The 27,668-nt window shown below is 45.8% G+C and overlaps 1 protein-coding gene and 1 pseudogene across 1 annotated transcript in view; one reads left to right on the forward strand and one right to left on the reverse strand.

The window, feature by feature from the left end:
- MATN4 (matrilin 4) overlaps window positions 1-13,849 on the forward strand; it is a 50,937-nt gene extending 37,088 nt beyond the window's left edge. Inside the window, exons 4-11 of the mRNA XM_066623737.1 lie at window positions 757-879; window positions 2,193-2,315; window positions 3,858-3,980; window positions 8,103-8,225; window positions 8,429-8,842; window positions 10,482-10,634; window positions 11,663-11,765; window positions 12,954-13,849. Of these exons, the coding sequence (XP_066479834.1) occupies window positions 757-879; window positions 2,193-2,315; window positions 3,858-3,980; window positions 8,103-8,225; window positions 8,429-8,842; window positions 10,482-10,634; window positions 11,663-11,765; window positions 12,954-13,014 (1,223 nt within the window). The 3' untranslated portion in view covers window positions 13,015-13,849. The remainder of the gene's footprint in view (window positions 1-756; window positions 880-2,192; window positions 2,316-3,857; window positions 3,981-8,102; window positions 8,226-8,428; window positions 8,843-10,481; window positions 10,635-11,662; window positions 11,766-12,953) is intronic.
- A 1,510-nt stretch (window positions 13,850-15,359) lies between these two features.
- On the reverse strand, window positions 15,360-15,473 carry LOC136649913 (5S ribosomal RNA; annotated as a pseudogene).
- Between the last annotated feature and the right edge of the window lie 12,195 nt (window positions 15,474-27,668).

The following is a 27,668-nucleotide window of genomic DNA, read 5'->3' on the forward strand; positions in this document are numbered from 1 at the left end:
GTCTTGAGTTAAGGAGGAACAGCCACTTAAAAAGCTATGCACAAATACTGTATTGTTGATATAGTCTTGTTTCTCATGGCGATGATGATTGGCAGTGGAACATGTATAACCTGTATATATCATGAGAGGTCCAAGATGTTGTCCGGCCTGAGTGTATTGTTCTAACCAACATAAAATGTTGTTGTGATGAAAGCCTTATGATGGAACTTAGGGTGAAGAGAGACAATACAATATTTAAAAAAGAACTCGTAGTGCCTCTCTCTGCTGTGTTGTTAACCCAGCTTCCTCCTTGCTTTGCGTTTTGATTGCTGATTCACACCAGTGAATCAAACACTGGTTCAGTCATCATTCTTGCCCTCTTTCCCATTGTTCAATGGTCCATCTTTTTTATATTTAAAAGTGTTTTCTCTGCATTTATCCATTGTTTTGTTGATTTCTTAATTGTTTTTTTAAAAAGCAGCAATACCAGAAAAGTATTGTATTTTAAAAGTACAAAAATGCTCTGAGGATTATAGGAGTGGGGGTTGCTGAGATCATGAACATCAGTAATACATGCCATCTGTTCTGTTGCCCATGTGTAGAACCTTTTCTTTCAAAGCATAACTCGGGGGGGACACGAACGACATTGTTTGGATTCACTGTGATAGTACTACCAGAATGGAGCCCTGTCTCTAAAAATATTATATTTTTAAGATTTATCTGTTTTTCTAATGTGCAGTGTAAGTGCGTGACAGTGTGCCAACTTTCATCTCCCAGGTGTTGATATGTGCACTGAACTGGACCATGGATGCCAACACACTTGTGTCAGTGTCCCGGGCTCTTTCTACTGTCAGTGTAACCCTGGATACAAGCTGAACAGTGATGGAAAGACCTGCTCTAGTAGGTATAACAGGGTACTGGTCTAACTGATGGTGCCAGTCAGACAGTAGTTGGGGCAGGCAAAATGTACTGTATATATTTTTCCTTTGTTCCAAAAACAGTTTACAATGCAAAGTGCACATGTGGATTTGATTTTACTACATTTATGCTGCTGAGTTGTGAGTCATAAGAATCAACAATGATGCCTCTTTAGTCTTGGCCCATGCAGAGGTGCCAATATGGAAAACATGTTACTTCCTAAGTGCTGGCTGTATTACTCTGTGGAAGGAGCCCTAGGCAGATAAATCAGTGCCAGGGAAGAGAGCGACCCAGAAATATGTATCCAAGAGAGCAAAATACAAAACAGGGCCTAGGTTGTGACTGTAGATGCACAGCAATGTCTGATGCCCCAGTCCTATACCCTGCCATTGGCACCAATGCAGCTGTGCCATGAAGATGTGTGCTGCAGCTGGTGGTGGGCAATCAGGAGGCCTCTTCAAGGTAAGAAAACTTTTGTTCCCTTACCTCTGGGTATGCCCCTGATAGCCTATGGGTCTTGGCAGACCTATGCCAGCAAAATAGCTGGTGTAAGTCTAAGGAGAGTAAGGAGGCAGCATGGGCTGAAATAAGGGGGATAGATCTGGCGTGCATATTTGTCACTGAGATCCAACCCCTCTGACCCATTCCCTACTTCCTGCCCTCTGCTTATTTGCCCAGAAATTCCCCCTGCCCTCCCCCTCCCTGCCCACAAAACACCCCCAACTTGGCTTGGACTGACCAGATGGTGACATACTCCTCACACCATCACTGGGTCTAATGCCAGTAGGATGCTGTCCCACTGTCATAAAGAAGAGCATAGGATTGGGTTGTGATTTGCCTTTCTTTCCCTATGTGGGTACATAGGTCAGAGTTCCTGGCCAGACAGTAGGAAGCTTTTCTCCACTTCATACAATTTGGACTATTGATTCATTCACGATCCTCCTTTCTTGTTCCAGTGGTGTGCAAAGACTTCGCAAGCAGTCTTCCACCCATTAACTGATCCACTTAACTTCAGCAACATCCTTTCAGCTCATGGCTGGGGACCTTTGATATTTTGAAAGCATTCACCTGAAACTGTCAAGTGTGAATGTGACACTTAGAAACATGTTCATCATACAAGTAGATTTGCCAGAATAATGAAGTAGGTTGTAACCTTCCATCAAGTATAAATAGCCACCTCAAGTCATCTTTTAGTAATGCTGAGGCTAGCAAATAAATGACATCGTTTCCAGCCTTGGTTTGAATACCAGTCTCTGTGTTCATTTCACCTCTGTACCTCTGTTTACAATTTGCAGTCATTGATGCCTGTGCCGATGGAAGACATGGCTGTGAGCACCAGTGTGTCAGTTCTCTTGGCTCTTACACTTGCCGCTGCCGGACAGGCTATTACCTCAACCAGGACAAGAAGACATGCACTAGTAAGTGAGCTCCTCCTGTTGCATTCTCCTCCTGCACTTTCTGGAGCCTTCCCTCACCTTTCATCATACTACTATAATGGTATGTGAGCCATGCTTCCCTGGGAAGCCACAGAAACCAGCCAGGAGAGCCTCAGAATTCTCGCGAAAAACCCACAACCCTATACAATGAATAAGATTGTAGCCCTAATAGGGAGCCATAACCAATGGCCCAGTAGGTCAAGGGAGCCGCCAGTCAAAAAAGTTTGGGAATGACTGCACTAGTGGTTTCCCTTCTTTGCAGTGTTCCTCCCCAATCCATTCTTTGTTCACTCAGCTTTTGGACTGGGGAACCAGCTCTTATTCATCCAGTGTCAAAGATGTGCAGAATGTTTCCATTATCACGGGAGCGGGTGAGGTGTTAGGGATTCTTTTATCTCAGGAATTGGTGGAAACAATTGTCATTGATCTGAATACAGGAATCTGAATGGAATTTAGAAAGCAAGGATAAATACTCAAATGCAACACAGTGCTGCTGTGTGTGGCAGACTTGGTAAGACCTTTGTGACATTTTAAATGCACAAATTAACACAAGAGTCATCTCCTGAAACACGCTGGTTTGAGCATGCAAGCCTAGTCTAGGTTCTGGGCTAGAAATATAGTGAACCTATTAAGTTTGGAGTATTTAATCTGACAAGATAGCAAAAAGGGCTAAAATGGATATGATGCAGGGGCAGCACAAGTCCCTTGTGCCATTAAGCACGTTCACAACTACTCAGGAGTAGGCTGGGTCAGCTCACAAATATGCTCTGGCCCAGTGGAGCCGGAGTGGTGCCAGGACAGTGTGAGTCTGTGCCCCCGCAGGTGGACCAGCACAGGAAAGGGCAGAGGGCAGGAGGAACAGAGGTTGGGAGGGGGTGTTTCCAGGCAGGGGGAAGGTGGCCTGTGGGGGGGGGTGGATTAGGCCCAGGAAGGGGCTGGGGCCAGCCATGGTGGCACAGGCTGGATCCCAACCCCCAGCCCCAGCCCAAGCAGTGTTACTCGGGCTGCTCAGATTTGTGCCCGCGAAGTCATGAGCGCAGATCCAAGTAGCCCTATAGGGCAGCCTGGGGTGTTGCTCAGGGTAATGGGACTGAGATCCCCTTACTTCAAGTTGCACCCTGGGCTGCACCAAACCTGTGCTGAATACAGCGCAGGCCAGTTGGCCTGGCTGTTCAAGCACAGGTTAGGATTGCACCTGAAATCTCTCAAATTAAACTTTAAGGAGGTTGCCAGTTAGATCTGCGCAGTGGCACAGAGACTAGTTTTAATCGTTCCCCCATGCCTTTTTCCCGGGCTAAATTTTCCCCAAGATACTATTAGTCCTATAGTGAAAAAAATAAAAACATTATTCAGGCACCTGTACTTTTCCCCCAGTTGGGTTATAAAAACTCATGTTTGGAGTGGGGGAAGTGAGAGGAGAAAAATGGTACTGGGAACAAGGTAGACATTGCTAACTCTCCCCATCAGATGGGGTAATTGCCCTCCAAAGTGACCTTACAGAGCATTTCTTGATATCTCTTTCAGTGATCAATTTCTGCAGCTTTGGAAACCACAGTTGTCAGCACGAGTGTGTTAGCATCCCAAATGGACACTATTGCCGCTGTCGTGATGGCTACACCTTGCAGAGTGATGGCAAGACATGCCAGGGTAAGTTTTGTTAGTGTGTGGCTTTGACGTAATTGGGCACCATCTACATTAGTGACCGGAAAGAGCAAATGGGCTAAAGCAGAGAATGATGTCTGTCTTATGGTAAAAACTCAGCTTTCCAGATTATAAATAGTGATTATATTGTCACTATTTTAAAAATATCAAGAATCTGTTTAAAAATTGGTATTCCCAATAGCTAGGATGCTTTATGCTAAGCACTGGAGAGCAAGATCAAGGTTGAATGGCTTATTAAGATCTGGGGACAGTGATTTTTAGTGAAGTGAAAATATTGTAGCTCTTCAGTATCTGTACATTTGTATCGGAAATTAATTCAACCTGATAGAATCATAGAATGTTCAAATTGGGAGGGACCTTGGAGGTTGTCTAGTACACTCCCCTGCTCAGGGTAAGTGACTACAGCATCCCCAACAGATGGCAAAGCCATTGCAGCAAGTGCCCCTCCTCTGGGGAGCGCAAGTGGCACAAGGCAGTCACTTCTGGGTTCTCCCTGGAGGAGGAGGTGCTGGCAGCTTTGCATGGAAGGTGAGGTCTCTGACTAAAAGAGAGGCTTCTCACTGCACAATTCTTCCTTGTGCCTAGCCTAAATCTACTATAGCGTCAGCCTGTTGGTGCTAGTCCTGCTCTTAGGAACCACAGAAAGTAAGTCCTCCCCGTCTTCTGCATGACAGACTTCAGATATTTGAAGATGGCGATCATATCTTCCCTTAGTCGTCTTCTCTCCAGGTGAAATATCTAAGCACTTTTAACAGTTCCTCAGAGCACTGAGTTTTCAGACCCCTCACCATCTCAGTAACCCTCCTCTGAACCTACTCCAGTTCCTCTGAACTCACTCAAGTAGGCCTCCTCTGAACCCAATCCAGTTTGTCAATATCCTTCTTGAAATGTGGTGCCTAAAACTAGTTGTGACATTCCAAGTATGCTCTGAATACAGCAGAGTGGAGCAGAATTATTACTTCACATGATCTGGACTCGGCAATAAGAACATAAGAACAGCCCTGCTGGATCAGGCTCATCTAGTCCAGCTTCCTGTATCTCACAGTGGCCCATCAAATGCCCTAGGGAGCACACAAGACATTTGCTTTCTTAGCAGCCTTTTAATGCAGCCCAGCAATGAATTTGCTTTTTTTGCAGCTGCATCACACTGCTGGCTCATGTTCAGCTTGTGGTCCACTAAGACACCCTGCTCTTTTTTTTGCACAGGCTGATGCCCAACCAGACTTACCCCATAATTTATGCCCTGGATTTTTTTGTTCCTGCATGCAGGACTATACATTTGTCTGCACTGAACTTCATCTTGCTGGCATGAGCCCACTGGTGAAGATTATCAGGATTATTTTGAATCCTAATTCGGTCTTCCAGGGTATTAGCTATGCCGCCCCCCCCCCCAGCTTTGTGTCATCTGCAGCATTGATAAGAATTCCCTCTACCCCCTCACCCAGGTCATGTATAAAAAGACTGATCAGCTCAGGGCCCAAGACAGAGCCCTGAGGCATTCCTCTCGCTACCTCACTCCAGGCTGACATGGAGCCATTTGATAGAACTTGCCACAAACTATTGTTCAAGCAGCTTTAAATCCACTTAATGGTAGTACCATCTCTAGCCCACCATTGAATTTACCCTTTCATCCGCAAGGACATCATGGGATACTTTATGAGATGAACATAAGAACATAAGAACAGCCCCACTGGATCAGGCCATAGGCCCATCTAGTCCAGCTTCCTGTATCTCACAGTGGCCCACCAAATGCCCCAGGGAGCACACCAGATAACAAGAGACCTCATCCTGGTGCCCTCCCTTGCATCTGGCATTCTGACATAACCCATTTCTAAAATCAGGAGGTTGCGCATACACATCATGGCTTGTACCCCGTAATGGACTTTTCCTCCAGAAACTTGTCCAATCCCCTTTTAAAGGCGTCTAGGCTAGACGCCAGCACCACATCCTGTGGCAAGGAGTTCCACAGACCGACCACACGCTGAGTAAAGAAATATTTTCTTTTGTCTGTCCTAACCCTCCCAACACTCAATTTTAGCGGATTGTCCCCTGGTTCTGGTGTTATGTGAGCCCTCAAGCACAGCATGTTGTACCTGGCCATGACCATTTGCATGAGCTCCCTCAACAAGCAGTCACTGGTTCCAAACTTCAAACACACCAGCACATACTGCGTCTCAAAGGACTGCAGAGGCAGGTGTAGGGAGCACCTGCAGCAGGTGTAGGGTGGGGCAGGCACAGTCTCTGGGCCAGCATCCTCCCGAGCTTCTGTTCCACTCCCAAGACTGCGCTGACCCCGAAGACCCGCTCCAAAGGCAGGACAACTTCTCACACAAGAGCTGTTTTTGTGCAGTGGGGAGGGGCTTGGCTTGCGGGGGGGGGGGAGCCCCATGGTCTCACAATGCCTCCTCCAACACACTTTAAAATGGCAGCTCCCCCACTCTGGAAAATCCTTCAAGATGCAGCTCCAGTAGGCAGATGGAGTTGACGTGAAGAGTCTATGCTCACCACTTCACTTTGCTTTGCTGAAACTTAGGTACACTATGTGCACAATATTCCCATGGTCATTCCCCTTTCTCTTTTATTAGTGAAACATTCCCATGGCTTACCAGTCCAGTCAGTCTAGCAAAAGGTGCAATCCTAACCAACTTTCCAGCACTGGCATAGCTGTGCCAGTAGGACATGTGCTACATCCTGCAATTGGGGGGCAGTCACAGAGGCCTCCTCAAGGTAAACAATGTATGTTCCCTTACCTAGGAGTTGCATTGCCCTTATGTCAATGCTGGAAACTGGGTTAGGATTGTGACCTAAAACTTAAATTCATTTCAAGTAACAAGAGCTTCCCTTACCATCTGTTTACCTATCCTGAGTCATGAAGTCCTCAGTTCTTCATTAGTGCAATTGCTGGGCTATGCCACTGTTCACTTGTAGGAGAAAACAGATACTAAAGAAGAATCAAGCAGCTCTGCCTCCTTTATGTCATCTGTTACCATTGCCCTATCTTCTCCACCCATTTGACCTTCCTCTTCTTTTGGACATAATCTTTTTGCTGTTTTTGGCATTCTTTGCCAGCTTCAGCTCCTTCTGTGTTTTAGCTTTCCTGACATCATCCCTGCAGCTGCAGGTTATACTTGTGCGCTGTTCCTTTGTTAATTCACCCGCCCTCCCCTTCTGGAACATTCTTCTGTTGCTTCTCAGTTTTCCAGAAAGCTCTTGGTGCAGCCACATTGGTCTCCTTAGATGCTTCTCAAGTTTTCTTCTTTTGGGAACTATTTGCGTTTGTATATCTAGTATCTTGCTTTTCAAAAAATCCCATCCCTCTTGGACTGTTTTCACTTTTAACAGTTTTGGCCATGCAGTGTGACTTATTTGTTCTCAGAGCCCATCAAAATCAGCTTTCCTGAAATCCAGAGTACGTATCTGACTACTCTTAGCCAGTGGCAGACCTCCCCAGCCCCACACCCCAAGGCAAAGGTCCGTGATGGCACTCCCCGGGAGATGCCGCTGGCCCCTGCATGCAAATCCACCCCCTCCCCTCCCCACTCACCTGGAGCAAACCAGAGCATTGTGCAACTCCAGGACACACTGGGGACACCGTCTGAGGCTTCCCTGCAGTCTTAAACTGTGCTTCAGGCAAACCGGATGCACAGTTTCTAACCATGTTGGGAGCCTCAGAGAGGCTTCCGCACAATCCCAGAGGCACGCAAGGGTCCATGCCCGGGACATTTGCCCCTTTTAGTTAACGGCAGGTCTGCCACTGCTCTTAGCCAACGTGTGCAGCGTAGTAAGTACTGCATTGCAATGCGCTGTGTAAGCGGCCCCTCCCACTTCCAACAGGAGCCATTCCAGACAGTGATGGCAATGTGCAGGAGATGCCATTTTGTTTGACAAGTGCCTGCACATTGCCATTGCACATTGCCGCTTACTATTTTGTCCCCCTCTGTAATTGCACTACTGTTGGGAGGATGAGAAAGTGTTTAATGCTCATGTTTCATACTATATATGTGAAGATATATAGATCTTCACTATATATCCTGATGGGTTTCTGCCTAATGCAACATGATGTGCTCTTGTAAGTAGATGAAATGATTCCTCTGATTTATGTTTCAGCCAGTGATCTCTGCAATAGCGTAGAACATGGTTGTGAATATAGATGTGTCAGCACCGCAGGCTCTTACCATTGTGTTTGCCCAGAAGGTCAGCAGCTCCAGGTGGATAAGAAGACATGTAATAGTGAGTATCAGAGCCAAAATGTGAACCAAAAACTATAGGTTTGGGAGGCAAATCTCAGGCCTTGGAAACTCGGCTCCTCAAAGCTTGGAGATGGCAAGGGCTTGAGAATTTGATGGTCTAACCTCCATAATCTCTCACTTTGCCCGCTTTAGGAGAGACAAGGCCATTGCTTTCTTGGCTGACTCGCTCTCCTTGCATTACAGAGTGCAAAGCTGGGCACATCGATTTGGTGCTGATAATAGATGGCTCCAAAAGTGTTCGGCCTCAGAACTTTGAGCTAGTAAAGCAGTTTGTGAACCAGATAGTGGACTTTTTGGATGTGTCCCCTCATGGCACTCGAGTGGGGTTGGTTCAGTACTCCAGCCGTGTACGCACAGAGTTCCCACTCAACAAGTTCACAACAGCAGCTGAGGTGAAGAAGGCGGTACAGAGAGTGCAGTATATGGAGAAGGGCACCATGACTGGCCTGGCCCTCAAGCACATGTTGGAACACAGCTTTTCTGAAGCGGAAGGAGCCAGACCTCTGTCTCAGAATGTGCCAAGGATTGGCCTGGTCTTCACTGATGGTCGTTCTCAGGATGATATCTCAGAGTGGGCCCAAAGAGCAAAGGAATCAGGTGAGAGTGCAGTTGGACAGTGTGGTGGGTGTATGCCATGTGCAGGTGTTTCAGAGCTCTAATTCACAGCTCTACAAGTGAGGTATTAATACATGTTCCTGATTTTTTCATTTTTATTTTTTTTTACTCGCTTGAATCACTCAATTCCCTAATGGTCCTTCCTACTGGAACTAGCAAGTGCTGTGATCCTTGTTGCTGGAACTAGCTTCAATACGTTATTTTTCAAATATGTTGTTGTGGATGGTGTCATTCTAGAAAAGTGTTATTTATCTGATCTGTCTTAGCTCCTTCTTTTTAGAATGCTCAGATATGATCCACATCTGCTTAGCTCCATCATAGTCAGAGTATCCTCTGGCCATCTGGTGTGGGTAGATCTATGATACACATTCATATGAGTTTTATATTCATTGATTATGTTTCCCATAAAGAATGCTAGGGATTGTAGCTTGATGAGGGTGCTGCAAATTTTGTTAGAATTTCATTTTGCAGAATCACAGTTCCTTTGGGTCAGGGAATGACTGCTTAGTTAGTTTAAATCTGTGGGTTTAGACAGACCCCAAAACACCCTATAGGTGGATCTTGCTGGGATGGCAGTGCCTGACTTTAATGGTGTGGGCAAAATTACATGGCTCCAAACTCCCCCACTGTTGGCAGGCAAACCAACATTTTGCTGGAGCATTCCAGTCAGTTGAAATGACTCTATTTCTGGACAGTGTCAGGAATTTGTACCTAATTGGTGAATTCTCTGGTTTCATCCTGTTATTGCCAGAGGAAAATGCATAGGAGTCTCACATTACAGCACATAAAAACCCTGAAGTTACTCTGCTTCTTTCTAGCCAGCCACTTAATTCCAGGAGATGAGGAGAAATGTACAGTCCTCTTTCTGAACTCTACCCAAAAGGGATCCAGGCAGCTTGGGCTTTGCAGTTAAACCCAAAGCAAGAAAGGGAGAAAAACCAAGGCTTCATCTTTTGCCAGTGTTATGTCTGGAATTGCTTCTTATTTCTCATCCAAGCTGTTTTTTTTTCTTCTGTTGTTCAGTTATCTGAGTCCAAACTTCTTGTCTTGCCCTTTCCCATCTATAGAGACAAACTGGGAAGAAGCAGCCAATCAGACCGGCTTATGATGCCACATCACATTTAATCCTGCATTCTACAGCTCTCTCTCTCCAATTATATGACATTCTAATTAATAGCCAGATTATTTATTTAGCACATTTATACCTCATAACTAACAATGCTTAAGGCAGGCTTTCTCCCTTTTTAAATGTTTAGTGTTACATGTATATTTATTAAATGAAATGTACATTTGCATGTCTGCTTTTTTGTTATTAAAAAAAAAGGAAATTAGATATCCATAGTTTAAAAAGCTACTTGTGAATGTAGGTTTGTGATATTGCAGAAGCTCCTCTATTTACGAACATGTTGGGTTCCAGGGCTATGTTCACAGGTTGGGGCTGAAAGCATTGTTCATAAATGGAACATTTGTAAGCAGGGGAGATTCTTTACTGGTATTTCAGCCCAGCATCGCTGAGCACAGCCAACCTTGGCTGCAAACCAGCTCAAACAGCACGTCACACGGTGTTACGTGAACCTTAGCGACCTAAACCTTGATCTGTTCTGTATGGCTGGCTCTGCAGGAATTGTCATGTTTGCAGTTGGTGTCGGTAAAGCTGTTGAACAAGAACTGAGAGAAATTGCTTCTGAGCCGGTGGACCAGCACTTTTCGTATTCAGCAGATTTCAACACCATGACTCACATTGTTGACAATCTCAAACTCAACATTTGTCCTGGTAAGTGCGGGTAGGATGTAGGGAGAAACCTGTAGGCTTTGCCTGAACTAGCTGAAATTTAAATGATATGTTCCATAACCCCCATGGTTCAATTGTTCCTTTTGCATTTAGTCCTGTCTCCTACTCCAGCTCACACTCTGCATCCAGATTATTTAGTTTATAACCCAATTCTAAGGGCTCTAGCACTGGTGATACACTCGGCCTCCTCCGCCAAATCCTATCTCGACACCTGGCAGCAAAACCTTACACGGGGCTTCTCTTTTCTGCACAGGTAAAACAGCTGGCGCAGATGTGAGTAGCCCCATTGCAGAACCTGAGGCTTTCCTTTCTCCTGAGAAGACCTCTGGCAGCCTCCCCTTACCCTGCTGGATGCAGCGGTAGCTGTTTTGGCATGGCTGCACCTGGTGGAGCCAGGGAGCTAAGGATTGGGCTGCCCATTTAATTTAAACGTAGTATTCTCTTAACACAAGTACTGACTTGATCACAGGGACAAACATTTTGCAGTACTTGCCTGCTGTCTTGCATATACAGGTGGAGCCTGTTTGTTTGTGGATTTTATATTCACAGATATGGCTCAATGCATGTCCCCTCGACCCACATTGAGCCAGAATTGGCCCATCTGAACCCTCTGAAGGTGGCAAGAGCTGTACTCTAGTTGCCTCCAGAGGGCTTTCTGAAGCCCTCAGGGGCCATGCACGTCAACCCCTAGCCTCTATGGGCTTCACAATGGCCTACAAGGCTGAAAAAACACAGCTTCTGGTTTCTGGAGGGAAGCCCTCCCAGTTGCTTTCATCACTACTTGTCACCGTTGGAGGCTTTAAAGGGGCAGAAATCACAGTTTTCAGTATCCATGTTTTTTTGCATCTGTGTGTGGGGGATCCAAGAACAGATTTCTCACGGATATTGAGGCCCCACCTGTATTTTTTCTTCACATTGATCAAATTCACCATGGAGCCAATATCTCTGATGATGTTGTCCTGAGAAAGGATTACCTATGATGTTTTTAATGGATTTTTATGATATTTCAGAGGAAGGCAAAGGGGAAACTGAATTCCGTAACCCATGTGAATGTGAGGCCCTTGTGCAATTCCAGTCAAACACTCTTGCAATCCTGGAAGACCTCACTGAAAGACATATCCTTTTGGTATCACTGCATAAGACATATTCTATTTTATTCAGATTAAATGGAATGTTATTGTACAATTTGTGTTTGACAGGATTCTCATTTTGAGTGTCCTAGCACAAAGGGTGATAACAAGCCACGTTCCTTGTTGCAAAAGATTTGGCATATAAAAGCCAGAGACTTGGAGAAGTCTCTGTTTATGGTCCCATGGAACAAGGGTACAACACTTTGCTGAACATTCTTGAGTTAGAAACAGGAAATTAACTTTTCAGGGAAGTGAATGTGTTATTGTGGATGAAATGATAGATTCGGATGTAGGAAATCCAGGTTCAGATCTTCATAGCTGTGAAGCTTATAGGATGGCTCATGGAAAGTCATTATCACTCACTCTGACGTTGTTAGGCTACTGTTCTGTAATGGACCAAATTCGAGTCCAACCCAAACAGTGCTTAGTGCTGCTGCAATGAGCATCCCGGTGGTGCTGGGCATTTTGTTGTTAAGAGGGAGGCCTAGATAGAAGGTCTCTGTAGCTGATGATCTTTAAGAAAGTTAAGTGTTTAAAGGTGCAATCCTAAGGTGCAGTTCGGCTGGTGCAAGTCGCTTGCGCTGGCCCAGCATTGTTGTGAAAGTGCCATAAGGCACTTTTGCACTGATACAACTTTTTGCGCCAATGTGGGCCCCGGGGAGGGTGAGTTTGCACTGGCCAAAGTCAGCCAGCACGGGGATCTGGAGGGGTCGTGGGGAGGGTGGGAGGGCAGCATTCCAGGGCTGGGGGTGGGCAGGTGGCAGATGTTCCCGGGAGCAAGCGGGCAGGGAATATCAAGGAGGCAGGGCCAGGACCTGGCAGTTATGCCGGATCCTAGCCCCATTCCCGGGGCAGTCCCGGGCTGCTCGGATTTGCGCCGCCGATTGAGGTGGCGCAGATCTGAGTAGCCCCATTGGAACTGCAGTGACTCTCCCTGGGGTAAGGGGAAAAGTTTTCCCTTGTCTCGGGGTGAGCCTCTGGCTGCCTGAAACTTGCGCTGGATGCAGCACAGGCACGCTGGCCTGCCTGCTCCAGCACAAGTTAGATTTGCGCTGTAATTTTCTGAGATTTGCTAATTGATGCCTGCATTAAAACAATGGGGAAGGAGCCTTTGTTGTTGCAATAAATGACCATTCATACAGTCTCACGTATTCTCTTCCTTAATATAAGCACTTGCTCAGATGACTGCCAAACTTGCAAAGTTGGAAAACCAGATCGCTGGCAAAAAATGATCGCCAGAGACAGCTGCCCAACATTCCAGATGCAGACACGTTCCGTAGCTCATCATTGGCATTTTTAGACCTGTTGTAAATGGTTGGTGGTTTTTATACCACAGGATCCCATGGAAGTGAAATTGCTCCCTTCCCCAGGTTTTTTTTAAAAAAGAAAACCAACCCCCCCCCCCCCTCACTCGCACACACATTTGTTGGAGTAACAGTTTCCTTTGCCTGAAATTGATTATTGGGCTTAGTTGTCGCGAATTGGTTCAGCCCCAGCAAGCTGAGACCTCGGAGGATGAACAGGAAGTGGGACATTCAGCATCTTCCAGAGCAACTGGGATTGGCAATCATGGAAAAAGCCAAGAGGACCAGGCAGCAAGTGACTTGTGGGAAATGGAGTCTCTTCCTACTAGCCTGTCTTTAGGTACAGCGACCAGAAGAAGGGACCAGGGCAGCTTCTCATGCTCTCAAACAGATGACCTACTCTGGGTCCCCCGTTAACTTTCACTGTGAACAGCAGCATTATTGTCTCAAGCTTTCCGCCTCAGTGGCACAGAAATTTAATACGTGGTTTTGAAAATGGAAATGTAATAATAATTTTAAAAAACCAAACACAGGAGGATATTTCAAAAATTGGACTGGTATATTTCAGATTCAGATCTTTTTCCCTCCAACTCCACCCTGACTTTGACAGTATTGATGGAGAATTTGTCGTTATCCTTTTTATCAAAGCATTTTTTAAAAAAAAGTTCTATATATATGTGTGTGTATATATATCTTTCTTTCCGAAAGCAGGGTAGTTGTATTTTTAAACAAGCGTCTTTTTATTATATGTAAATTTTTTATCCCAAACTAATAAAAATTGCTGAAGATTTCTAATAAATTTATGGATTCTTTAGAAGGGGAGGACAATATCTGCTGGGAAAATAATATCTGAATTGGTGCTGACAGGTGAACTGAAGATTATCTTTTTTTGTGCTCTGCTGTATAGTGGCTGTAGCACAGGATCCAGCACAAGGCTGTTGAGGCCAGTACAGGGGAACATTTCATTCTCAGTGAAGGGTTGGGGCTAGCTGTATCTCAGCCTGGGGCAAGCGGGATTGATTCCCCTTACTCCGGGTAACGTGACAGCAACCCTAATTGGACTACTCAAATCTGCCCCACTAGTGCTGTGCTGGGTCACCCAGGAGTGGGGTACAGATCTGGCTAAAGTGCTGGATCCTGGCCCCACCCCCTACTCGGCCCTGGGCTGCCATGGGCCCACACACCACCTGCCCCCCCACTCCAGAATGCCTCCATTCCACCCACCCCGCCCTCCCCAGAACCCCACACCAGCCCAACACGGCTGGCATGAACTCACCTTGATGAAATTGTGGAGGGCAGCCAATCAACATAACGCACAGCCAGCTTCAGCTTTAAACTTGTAGAACTTTTATCCCCAAAACTCAGCACAGGAGTTAGAAAAGACCTTTAGAATGATTGCAGTGAAGACACTTCTTGAATTGCTGTATTGCTCTTAAATATGTTACATCTATCTTCACCTTTAATACAGTGTTTGCTGGGCTCCACTGCTGTCCCCCTTGGACTTGCTCAAGAGAATGCATAGCAAATAGAAAGTAGCCTGACTGACTGCCATAACAGGCAAATCATTTCTGGAATCTGGGAGAAGGTGTTCACTTGTCACCAGTAAATAAAATATGATACAGGATGCACTCCAAACCTGCCCTGGAGCAGACAGGCTGGCTGGCAGGACTCGCCCTCACCCTACCCCAAAACGCCTCCTCCCTGCCTTCCCCACACCCCCGCTCCAGACCCCTGTGTCGGCCAAGCTCAGCCGATGTCACCTACCTGGCTCCCGGGGCTCGCTTAGGTTGTCGTGAAAGTGTTTTTATGGCACTTTCGCGACAGCCTTGGGCCAGTGCAAGGGAAATGTGCCGGCCCAAGGCCTGTTTTGGATCAGGCCCACAGTCTATGAGGGAGAGAACTGGGAGACCATATTAGATAGTCACGATAAGATCAACCATCATATCAAATTTACAATAGTCAAAGAAGATTGAAAGACATGAATGTAATGGTGTGTCTGATAAGTTTCCTGGAAAAAAACGAACATACCAGCATTTGTTAATTAAAATACAGTGGTGTTGTTTTGCATGTGGTATCATGTGCTAGAAAATAAGCAGTTCATCAGCTGCCTTCTAAAGGCCAGACTCCAGTTGCATTCATTCAATCTTTATCTCCTATTTTAAAATGGTTTTGTAAACTGGCCCTTATAGTGGGCCATAGTGCTGTGACAGAAGCAAAGAACACACCAAAAAATGGTTGGTTGGCAACCTTCAGTCTCGAAAGACTATGGTATGAGCCTACAGCACCCGGTGTTCCCTGGCGGTCTCCCATCCAAGTACTAACCGGGCCTGACCCTGCTTAGCTTCTGAGATCAGATGAGATCGGGCATGTGCAGGGTAACAGTTGACATCACAACAATAGTGTGGGCACAGATTTCTCTGAAAGAGAAACTCACACATCCTAAGTCAGTGGATGTTTCCTTATAAGTAAGTCCTGCTGCATTCAGTGGGACCAAATAAATGTGCATAGGATTTCAGCCATGCATTTCATGCATATATGCCGTGTGTGTGTTTGTGTGTGTATATATATATATCCTTCTTATAGATATGTGTATATTCAAAATACACACAAAGAGAGAGAGAGAGAGAGAGAGAGAGAGCTTATTCCTCAGCAAAGCAAATCAGATAGAGGCCAGCTTTATAAATTTACCCTGAAATTTCCTCTCTTGGGAAGTGTTTAGAAATAAACCCTCTCTCCCCTCACCCCTCATTCCTGTTCATTGAGGGACTGAACAATTGGACTGTTTGACTGTGCTGATGAATGGAAGCCTGTGAAAAGAGGCAGACACCCCCAGTAGGAGGTTTGAGGCCTGGACTTTTCACCCACACCCCGAACAATCCTTGTTTTCACAGGTGAAATACTTAATGGAGCATTAAATCCCATGGCTTCCCAATAGGGTGGCTAGTGCCAGTTGATCATGCCACACACATTGCTGTCAGCCCCGCTCAGGGGAAAGGGATTTCTATTCAGTGAATCAGAGCTGTGTCAATTATCCTTGATAGTTCTGAATCAAGTAATTCATGTAGTATGCATAGAAAAATAAGGGAGTGTCTGAACTCTCCAAAAATACACTTTCCAAACACATCCTGTGACAGCGGTGCTTCAAGATCGGAGGGCAGAGCTTTCTTTTCAGAGCATGGCCACCACATGAAGGCACAGAAGCGCCACTCTCTGCATGCCGGCAAGCCTGGTTGAAGCTTGGACACTGCCCGAGGCAGCAACTAACTCTCCTGCCCTTCTCCATGTGCACCACCACTGCAGCCTCATTCACTTGGCAGCAGTAGCTTTCCCCCTTCCTCCATTGCTGCTGGAGGGAGGGGGGAAGCTGCCACTGCCACCATAGCCTCTGCTGCCTGCTCATCCACTGGCTCTTTAGGAAAGCAGAGAGAAGGGCTAGGTAGGGTGAGGCAAGCCGGAGACTGCCCCATTACCTTGAGCTCCTGCATGCTTCTGTTTATTTCCAGCAGAACAGCACAGAGGAAGGAGGTGATGCTGAGGCTTAAGGTTGGGGTGGGCTCCAGATCCATGTGCTTCATCTCTTTGCTCACCTGGCTGCTTTCCTATGCAGCTGGTTGCTTGAGGAAAGTGGTGCGGCAGTAGCTCTCCCCTTTTCTTCTTCCAATGGTGATGGGAAAAGATGTGAGCTCAGCTGTCCTGATCCTCTTCCTGCTTGCGAAGAACTGACTGAGCTTAGTGGGCAGTGGGTCGTATGAGGGGGTAAACAGACATGGGGTGTGGGATACCCCTTAGCAATCCACTGTTCCCCCCTTAACTTGCTGGTACACACAAGCCATAGTCAGCATCATAAGTGGACCAGACACTGAAGCCTACTGTAGACTCCGTGAACAGGTTTTCAGCTCTGTCCCCATAATCATGAGGATTCGCAACTCATTTTTTAAACTGGAGTCACATTGCTTAACTCCATGCAACTTGCTACGGCAAAAGCTACTCAGGAATTGTGCCATTTTTGCCCTGGACTACCTTAGGAGCCCTTGCCAATTATAAAACATGAATAGACTGATGTGATTTCTCAAATGAGAAATGTGCCATAGGAAACACAATCTTCTGGAGGCAGGCAGGGGCCAGTCATTTACTGTGCCTTCTCCTCAAGTAACACTCTTCGGAGCTAACAAGGAAATTACTGTATTTGATTTGTGAAAAATGAATGCAAGAAGAGACAATTGCCTCTCTCTTCAAGCACAAAACGTGTAATTCACAGCAATGCAGAGTCTGAAACCTGAGATCCATAACTGGAGCTGTTGCTGGAGCCAACACAATTTGTGTATTTACTTAACAGGTTCCAACCTGAACCACGTGCTATCTGGAGTGTGGGGAGCTTCATTTTTCTTAATATGCCATTTTCTCTTGCAAACAGTCAAGCCTAGGAACTCTTTACTGGGAAGGATTGGAATGACTAATATATTACTTTGTTGATATTATTATTATTATTATTATTATTATTATTATTATTATTATTATTATTATTAATAACAGTATTTATATACCACATTTCAACGAAAAGTTCACAAAACGGTTTACAGAGAAAATCAAATAACTGATGGCTCCCTGTCCCAAAAGGGCTCACAATCTAAAAAGATGCAAAAGAACACCAGCAGACAGCCACTAGAAAAGACATTGCTGGGGTGAGGAGGGCCAGTTACTCCCCCCCTGCAAAATTAGAGGAGCACCCACTTGAAAAAGGGTCTCTTTCCCAGTTAGCAGAGATATGTTCTACAAAATCAAATCCACAGCCTATGTACAGAGGTGGTGAAAACAATTTTATTTTTTCATGAATTTCAGTGTTTTCCAAAGGTAGAAGTGCTCCCTCCCCACCTTCCCTCCTACGCTCCCTCTGCTCCCAAAAGCTTTCCCGTCACTTGGTGGGGATACTTACAGCCAGGAGCTCTTCTCTGGCATCCTTCTTGCGCCGAGGCCCAAGGACTGGCAATTGCCTCTCTTCCAGTATGGCATCTTCCCAGCCGGGGATGAAGTGCCTTGTGGCACTTTTGTGACAACGAGCACCAGTGCCAGCACTGGGAGAAATAAGATGGGGTTGTAAGATTGAGGATGGCAGAAAAAGGTAAAATAAATATCTTGCTGCACTGTGATAGGTCACAAAAGTACAAACACATTGTTGGACTGAAGATAAAATATTAAACGTTGGGATATTTATTATTATTATTTAAAAAAAAACACAACAGAAATGACTTGCACATTGCTGTCACCGTGAGAGGCTCCTAGAAACAGCTTCCTCATTGTGAACTTTTGCTGCTGCATCTGTAAATATGAATATTTTGTTCCCTGGGTTGCCGCTGGCACCAGTTAGAAACAGACCACTGCTGGGCTCCCTGGCCAGCCCTGATTCAAACTTGTGATGGTGAGAATTCAAGGCTAGACTTGAACTGGATCGAGACTATGCATGGAAATATTCCTCTCTAATGGATCAGTGGTCACAATTCTTTTTCTTTTACTCTTCACTGTGGCTGACTGATCGGCAGCTGAGCTGAGGATGCCTTCAGGAAACAACTCAGTGGCTCCCTCCTCTGGTCTGAAGAAGAGATTCAGGCATAATTCCAAATAAACTCAGTGCTAGCTGTGTGATTTCTGAGCCAGGTTATCCAAAGATACCACAGAGCTGAGAACCTCTGGGGAAACTTCTGAGGGAAGATATGGTTGGAAGAGGAATTAGCAGCAGCATCCTGGCTCACACTCCCACAAGTACTTGAATTCAGTGAATAAAATCAATGAAATTAAATTAGCTAACACCTAGAAGTTCAAATTAGCTCAGGTGTTGATCAAGCTACATTTCAGTATTGGAGAAAAGACTCCACAGTCAACAAGATCATACTTGAGAACATTTTTAATGGATTTAGGGTGCAGTCCTAACCAACTTTCCAGCACTGACATAGCTGTGCCAATGTGGTGTGCACTGCATCCTGCAGTAGGGAGGCACTCAAGGAGGCCTCCTCCAGGTAAGGATATGTTTGTTATCTTACCTTGGGCTGCATTGTGACTAGGTCAGTGCTGGAAGGTTGGTTAGAATTGTGCCCTTAATCTGCAACAAGCCTACTTGTCAGCTGGCTGCTGTTTTTTCTCTCCAATCTTTTTCAAGGATCCTGATGATTCTGTCAGACCTGCTCGGCTTGCCTGTGGGAGACAAAGTTTTGTTTTCTAGGGGAAAAAAGCCTCTGTGACTGTGTGTTAGGTTTTCCCCTCTTGGTGGACCTTCCCTTAGGAGTGGATCCAGACAATTTCATTCTCTGGAGCACATCTTCCATTGCCCCCAAACTTTGGACTGAATCATCACACCCAATATTATCTTTATAGTATTTAGAATGGATGGGTTGAGCTCTGAGTAGCTGGCTTCAATGATGCACCACAGCTCTGTTTATGTATATACCTGACCTGCAATGAAACTCAATTATACCCCCTCCACATAGGCAAGGTTGCTATTAAGATGTGAACAAGAAAGCCACACTTTCTGCGTCTCATCACAAATGGGCAAGTCCACCCCAGCTCCAAGTATCATATATTACATTATATATGTAATATAATTGGTTGATTCCACACATATTAATTGTGTGCCAAAGAGACCTTTAAGTGTCATCAACCCATGCGTTGGTTTGGGTGAACCACTGTTCACTATTCCAGTGCCTCTAGGTGCCCATCATTGTTTTTCCAGCCTACCTCATCTTCCAATTTGCATTGAACATGCTTTAGCTGTTGCAATCCTTTTGTGAAACAGAAAAGTCAAATAGTACCATCCGAAGACCACCCAACTACCTACAGAACAGGGTAGGTAACAAAGCCTCTCTTTCTTTTGGCTAATTTTGGAAAATGCTCAAAGTATTCCTGCTTGGTCCCTCTGGTGGTTGACTCATCCTGTCCTGTTGGAGGTTAGGTGGGTGGTCAGGTTGCTGCTGCATCAGGAAATGAGACTTGGGGAAAGCAGGGCTGATCTGAATCAGAGTGGCTGCAGCTTTCCCCTATGGCACATCCCAGAGCAAGATGTCACAGTTCTAGTAGGACGGTAGGAGATGTGTTGGAGCTGCAAGTTCTATGCCTGGCCAAGGGGATAAAGACTCTTGTGGCTAATAATGGGAAAACAAGAGGAAGGTACTCTTGCATGGAGATTCTCGTAGCCGGCCCTCCAAACTTAGTAACATTTCTCATTTGCTCTGTCAGCCCAATCCTACCTTACTCCCATCCCCATCGATGCAGGACCCTCTTATTCCAGGGAGCTATAGAGAAGGGCAAACAGTTAAGCAGTCTGGAAGCACTGCACTCAGACTCCTGAAAACTATATTCAAAATCTTATTCAACAAGCAAGCAGCTATCTCAGCAGATCTCACCCAGTGCCTTGATATTCTTCCTAGGCCTCCATTATGACAACTGAACATTCATAGGGTGGGAGATGGCATTGTGGCAGCAGGCTTCTAGGTTTCAGGGAAACCTGCAATCTGCCTATCAGTTGATATCAAGACGCATGTGAGCTGAGCCTAATAATAGTGAGAGTGAAAGTGATATGGATTGCGAAGGAAGGCAGAAATGCTGCCAATCCTGTTGAGCAATGCTCTGTGATCTGCCCATGAAGGATTCCTGAACAGAAATGCTATGCCTTCCTGCCACAGGATGCAGCACGTGCACCATTGGCACAGTTGTGTCAATGCTGGAAAGCTGGTTAGGATTTGGACCTTAATGTGTGGCCTCCTATGACAGCACTGAATGGAGTCTCTCCATTCAAGGTAGCATGACATGCATAGTGTGAGTGACGCTCATGATTTTGAGTGTCCTGCAGAGCAGAAGTGTTGTTATAGGTCTGCATGGTGGTGTGTAGTGCAAGGGCCTAGTCAAAGGAACCACTGAAAGTTGTGTGTGTCCTCAAACCACAACTTCTGGGAAAGTCTCACTGAAATCAGTGGATGTGCTCTAGAAGTCCAGTCAACGTTTTTCCCGTTTCCTCTATTGCACACTTCACTGGATGACCAGAAAACATTCAACTCACTGTTAGGTGTTCTGAGCTGAATAAAAGCAAAAACTGTGGGGAAGGAGTTAGCACGGAAGTGGATCCCAATCAGTCCTTCGCCTTTAAAAATCAGCCACCAGGGGGAGGAGCCACCATGATCTTCTCCAGCTCTGTTGCTGGGTTTTTCAACAAGGCTGCCAGAGGAGCTGGCAAACGGCTTCAGTGCAGGTAGGGCGAGTGAGAAGACAATGGGTGGAGTAGCTGGGCAGAGATTGGCCCTCTCTGGGAAGGAGGTGGATGGGTGTACCTCAACATCCTCTTCTCTGCTCTTCCTCTCACCCTGGTTCCATTACCCACATCGAACACTCCAAATTATTCACGTCTCTTGATGTCGTTACTACATCACTTCCCCCACACTTAAGGGGCCCTCACTTGGCTGGCTTAAAAGTGTCACAAAAAGTGCCTTAAAAGTGCCTTGTTATTCTTCCTAGGCCTCCATTATGACAACCGAACATTCATAGGGTGGGAGATGGCATTGTGGCAGCAGGCTTCTATGGGCCTCTGTCCAGGGAGATAGGCCAGTGCAGTCTCCTGACATGCACCAGCCTCTCTACGCTGATGCGGGCTCCAGAGGAAGGGTGAGTTGCGTCCGGTGAGCTCGGCCGACACAGGGGCCTGGGTGCTGTGGGGACGGTGGGGAGGAGGCAGGGGAGGCGTTTCAGGGCATGGGGAGACAGGGAGCGGGCGTTCCCAGAGGTGGGTGGGAGGTGGGGCCAGGATGTGGCAGTTATGCCAGATCCTGACCCCGTTCCCGGTGGCATGTAGTGGCCTTTGGCCGTTCCGTTTTGCCCGGATTTGTGTCACCTCCTGAGGATTGTACACATTTGAGCAGACCCATTGGGGCCAATGCAGCACAACACAGGGTAAGAGGAAGGTTTTCCCCTTGCCTCGGGTTAAGAACATAAGAACAGCCCCACTGGATCAGGCCATAGGCCCATCTAGTCCAGCTTCCTGTATCTCACAGTGGCCCACCAAATGCCCCAGGGAGCACACCAGATAACAAGAGACCTCATCCTGGTGCCCTCCCTTAAAATCGGGTTGTGCCGATTCTGGCCCCAAACGTGCGCTGGATACAATGCAGGCCTGCCGGCCTGCCTGTTCCAGTGCAAGTTAGGATTGGGCTGTAAATGTCTTAACTGGCCTCCTACCCACTTGAGCACAAGGTCTTGGTTCAGAGCCCTCCCTCCCTCTCTGCTCTGCTATCCCAGTTGCACTCATTGCCTTCACTTGGCTCCTCCACCCTCAGTCATATGATGGTTTCCACTTCCTCGGAATTCCACCCTTTCCTCTTAAGTTTAGAACTGTCTCATGGAACTCCCTGACACTCTGAACTCCCTCACTCTCTGGCAACTGCTGTGTCTTGCCACGTGCCATCTGTTGCCAACTTGCTGTTCTATAATTTGTTTCTCCATCACTTACTGGTTTCAATGGCACATTAGTAATATACACATGTACAATTAGTTTTGGAAAGAGATGGTGACCTAACTAAGGTGATGGTGCAAGTAAGAGGCAGCACAGAAGTGTCAGAAAGAAAGAAGATCAGAGACAGACTGCCTGTGGTTTCAGTCCCCCAAATCATCCATCCTCTGATGCAGAAAATTGCATTCAGATATAGTCCTTTGTTGACTTTTTTTCCCTGAAGGCAAAGGAAAAAGAGAACAGGAATGCAGGGGTGGGGGTTGTGTCTGAGGATAGCTATGCCAGAGTCAGAACCCTGACCTATCCAGCTCCATATTCTCTACACTCAGTTGCAGCAGCTCTCCAAGGTTTCACACAGGTGTGTAAGTGTGGGCTGCTTCTTGCCTGTAGCAACCAGGCATACTAATTTGGGATGCCAGTGAGATTCTCCAAGTTTGGGATTGGTAACAAACATTGGGATTTTGAAAGAGCTCACTTCCAAGGAGTGTCAAGTTATTCAAACACACACATTCCCTGTACTTACAGGTCTCCAGTGACCAAAGGCAGCAGCAGCCAGTGAGTGGTACAAGCAGAGCTCTGCTTCGCTAGATCCTATGTTCTATGTCAGGTTGAAAAGCCCAACACAGAGCTCCTCCAGTCTGTGCCAGCAAAATAGTTGGTGCAGACTGGAGGAGACCCATTGCAGGGCCTACAACCTTTCCCCAAGGAGACTCTGGTGGCGGCTGCAGTGCCCATAGGATGCAGCAGTAGCCCTCAGCATTTTGTTCCTCCTCTGGGCTCTTTTGGACAGTAAGCAAGCAATATTTTTACTTACATCCTGATGACTGTCCATTCCCACCCCCACCTTAATATGCAGCGTGGACCTCCTTGGTATATACCTAGCAGTGGTTCCCAACCTTTAGGAGCACTGAGACAAAAATTGGAACTGGTATGGAACACATGCAACCAAGCAGAAATTTTATCAGAGGGTACAATGTTTCTTTTTGGCCCCTCCAAAAGGGGGAGGGGTTGAAACAGAATTGGGGAGGGTGGTGACAGGGTCAGGAGGAGGCAAAACAGGGCAGGGGGAGGGTTGCAATAGCAGAAAGGATCTTTGGAGCCCTGATCTACTGTGCTTCCTAAGGTGGAGCCCAGGTCTACCTGCCCACTCAGTGACAGCAGCTAGATACAGTAATATAGAACACCAAATACACTCCTAAGTTTCTGAAATCTTTTAAGTATAGAAAATCATTGCAGAAAATTAGATCACATCATATTTGGGCTCACACTAGAATGGAAAGTGTCCTGTGTGAACCAAAATGTACTTCTGCAGCAGCTGTAATTCCACAGTTGTCTTCTTGATACACTCCTTCATGATAAGGAAATCCACAAGCCAAAAAGCTACTGTAGCAGGCTACTTTCCACCCAGATTCAACCGTTTTTAAGAGTGTCATGTATGCATTTCTTGGCCCAGCACATGTGGCTTGTGGTAGCCACAGCTGCTGCACACCCAGCATCCCATGAGGGCAGCAAGTTCTGGTAAGATTTGAAAATATAAGATCCCAGGAAATTTCTGGAGATTTGGCTCCTTTGGTCCCTTTTTGACTCTGAGCCCCAGGTACAAATTACCCCCTGTACCCCCTCTCATGGGCGCTGCATACAACCCCCACCACGTCACACAAAAAATTAAAATTGAATTTGCAACAATTAGAGATTTATTAGTTGTATTATTTATAGTGAAGATTTGTGGGTTGCTGCTTTGTCGCTGGCTGCGGGCAGTTCATTCTCCACCCTCTCCGGTGGTCCATGGGGGAGCATGCACTCTCCCCCCATGGGGGAGAAAGCAAGGCAATCTTTTTTTTTTTTCTTCCTGAGGCTTCATGGATCACTTCTCAGGGTCAGGATCACTTCTCAATGTATAGTGGATATAACTGAAGATTTTCCAGTTTTGACTTTTCTTTGTCCCTGAACCACAGGTTGAGAACCAGTGATTAGCATGGAAGGGAATAGGATTGAACTGTTGTTCATTCTGAGTTCCCTAGATAGCCTAACGATACTGCAGTAATCATGTAAATAATCATGCCAGTGAAACTACCTGCAAATTAATTTAATTCTTAAGCTGATAAAATCTGACTAACCCTGCTTAACTGCATTCTTTGAAACTTCAAAAAACAATTATGATTCAGTCAAAATTTGATCAGCATCAGAGTATTGAAACACACTGATCTTCTCAGTCATCTTCCAATGTAAATGAATGTCATTAATAATAAGGAAGAGCAGCTACCATACAGAAGATTACATAAATGTTTACATGTTTATAGCTATAGTTTATAGCAATTAATATACTTCAGTGTTATATACTAAATATATTTATATATATACTGTGGAACTGTGGAACTCCTTGCCACAGGATGTGGTGCTGGCGTCTAGCCTAGACGCCTTTAAAAGGGGATTGGACGAGTTTCTGGAGGAAAAATCCATTATGGGGTACAAGCCATGATGTGTATGCGCAACCTCCTGATTTTAGGAATGGGTTAAGTCAGAATACCAGATGTAGGGGAGAGCACCAGGATGAGGTCTCTTGTTATCTGGTGTGCTCCCTGGGGCATTTGGTGGGCCGCTGTGAGATACAGGAAGCTGGACTAGATGGGCCTATGGCCTGTTCCAGTGGGGCTGTTCTTATGTTCTTATGTTCTTATACATTTTCCAGTGAAATACATTAGAGGACAATAGTACATATATTATTCATACAGTAATCAACAATTGACATAAACACATATCCAGATAAAATCTGCTAACAAGGATTTAATGTCATAACAGGGAGGTATTCTATGCATCCGGTAATCTTTCTGTTTCAGTATATTATCTCTTCTTCAGATCTCTCTTCCTTACACTCTGCATTGCAAATAATGCAATTAAAACAAATTATACACTAGCATCACCAGATGCTAGCCCATAAACGATACTTTAATCAGAAGCCAAACCGACTCAGGAAGATACTCATAATAAAGAGATAGTCAAAGTCTCAATGCAGGCATGTATGCATACATGTGTGTGTGTGTGAATCCAACCCAATCATAGCAAGAGCCTATCATCCATACTTTAACTTCCAACACCCATAACAGCCCTAAAAACAAACATGCTAATTTGATAGTTAAACACACCTGGCAAAAGATGCCAAGATATCTCATGAAAATCTCAAATGTAGCCAATGAAGAGAACAAACCTTAACCAAATCTTTGAGCCCAATCCTATGCATTACTCAGAAGTAAGTCCAATGATAGTCAATAGAGCTTACTTCCAGGTAAGTATGGATACGATTGCAGCCTTAGAGCCCAATCCTGAGCTCAGCACGCCAGCTTCTTGCTGGCGTGCACTGTTACAAACATGCCGTAAGACACATCTGTGAGGCTTAGTACCAGGCCAGCGCACACGCTAGCCCAGCGCTGGTTGGTGCTGGGCTAGTGCCAGGCGGGCACCCGTCCTCTGCTGCTTGGCAGTTGTGCAGACCACCAAGCCACACCACGGTAGGGAGGGGGGCGGGGAGGAGGCATTCTGGAAATGGGGGGCAGGCAGAGGGCAGAGAGAGGGCAGGGAGGAGGCGTGATGGGGGAGGGAGGGAGGTTCTGCTCCACTGGATCCAGGACATTTGTGTGGGGCTCAGCGTCCTACATGAACACCTTAAGCTTACAGCTGTCAGGGTATAACAGCAGGTACATACCCTATCAACTTTAAAGAAAAGTCAAAACTGGAAAATCTCCAGTTATACTCACTATACATTGAACTATTTACTCCTATTTTCCCCTGGGGGCTGGGAATAAGAATAGGCCCTCAGTTTAGCTGTACTTGTCGTAAGAGGTGACTAAACAGCCACCAGGTAGATGGGACTCGTTAGCCTGGGAAGGCAGCTCATCTGAGAGAAGGAAAACTCTGATCCCGAACCTCCACTGCCTTGTGGCTACATCCAGTTATGGAAAAGGCTTCAGGAGTCAACCTTGAGGCAAAATCTGGAGTCGGAGTCCCTAAGGCAGTTCATGGCTGAACACAGTCACATTCTGGCAACTCCTGCGACGCTGCTGGAACCAACCATATTGGCTTCTGCCTTTCCATTGGACCATTTCAGCGACGTGGAGAGGGAGGATTTGCTGCATGGGTAACAGCCTATCCTCCATACCTACTTTACCCAGGCTTCATGCACTGGAGAGGACACTCTCCAGTGGTATTCAGAGTGCGATACCATAGTCTTCCAAGACTGAAGGATGCCAACAATTTACTCCTATTAAAATGAACTATTTACATTTTAATTTTGAACCTATTTACTCCATAGTCATATAAGAACCAGATCCCATCATATATTAAAATCACTTAACTGAACCCATCTATAGGGAGCAACATGAGGGACAATAGTTTGAAATTTAAAAATTCTTTCTGCTCCCAGGGCAAATAGTATGCTATCATAATTTTTTCCTGACATACTGATGCATGTATAGTCTGTCAATATCAACAAACTGGAAATCCTTGTGCCCGTGTTCTCGGTCAAGAAAGTGGGCCACCAAGGCTGCTTCTATAACCCTACATTTTAATTTTGAACTGATGCTCTGCAATACATGTCCTGATAGTACATGTAAACTGCTCCATATACAGTAGGCCACATGGACACAAAAACCTAAACATCCTATCTGGAACTACAGTTTGAAAAAAGTCATTTCTTGCAATTATTGGTATTCCTTGTAGGATCTTGCCATTGCTGCAAAACAGGCAATGGCTCAAGCCTACAAACCTCAAGAGCCACTGAGCCTTTACTACACACACTGGTTAGGAATCACTTGGGAATAGAGAACTTAAAAAAAAAAAAAAGGAATATAATTCACCCTGGAATCTGTAAGTAAAGGGAAAGGGTGTATGTCTTATTTTGAATACAGGTGGGGTAGGTGTTTTGGAGGAAAGGCCATAGTCTTTGCCTTATGGTCCAATCCTATTAGGTTCTTATGACAAAAACCCTTGCAATCTGCTGTCATGAAAGCAGCAGTGGCGCCTCAAAAGGCATACCACTGTTGCGCACTTTGAGGCATTGACAGGAGGAGCAGCACGCATGGCAGCTGCTCCTAGACCCATGGTG

This window comes from Tiliqua scincoides, chromosome 4 (genome assembly GCF_035046505.1).
Source record: "Tiliqua scincoides isolate rTilSci1 chromosome 4, rTilSci1.hap2, whole genome shotgun sequence".
Classification (NCBI taxonomy): Eukaryota; Metazoa; Chordata; class Lepidosauria; order Squamata; family Scincidae; genus Tiliqua; species Tiliqua scincoides.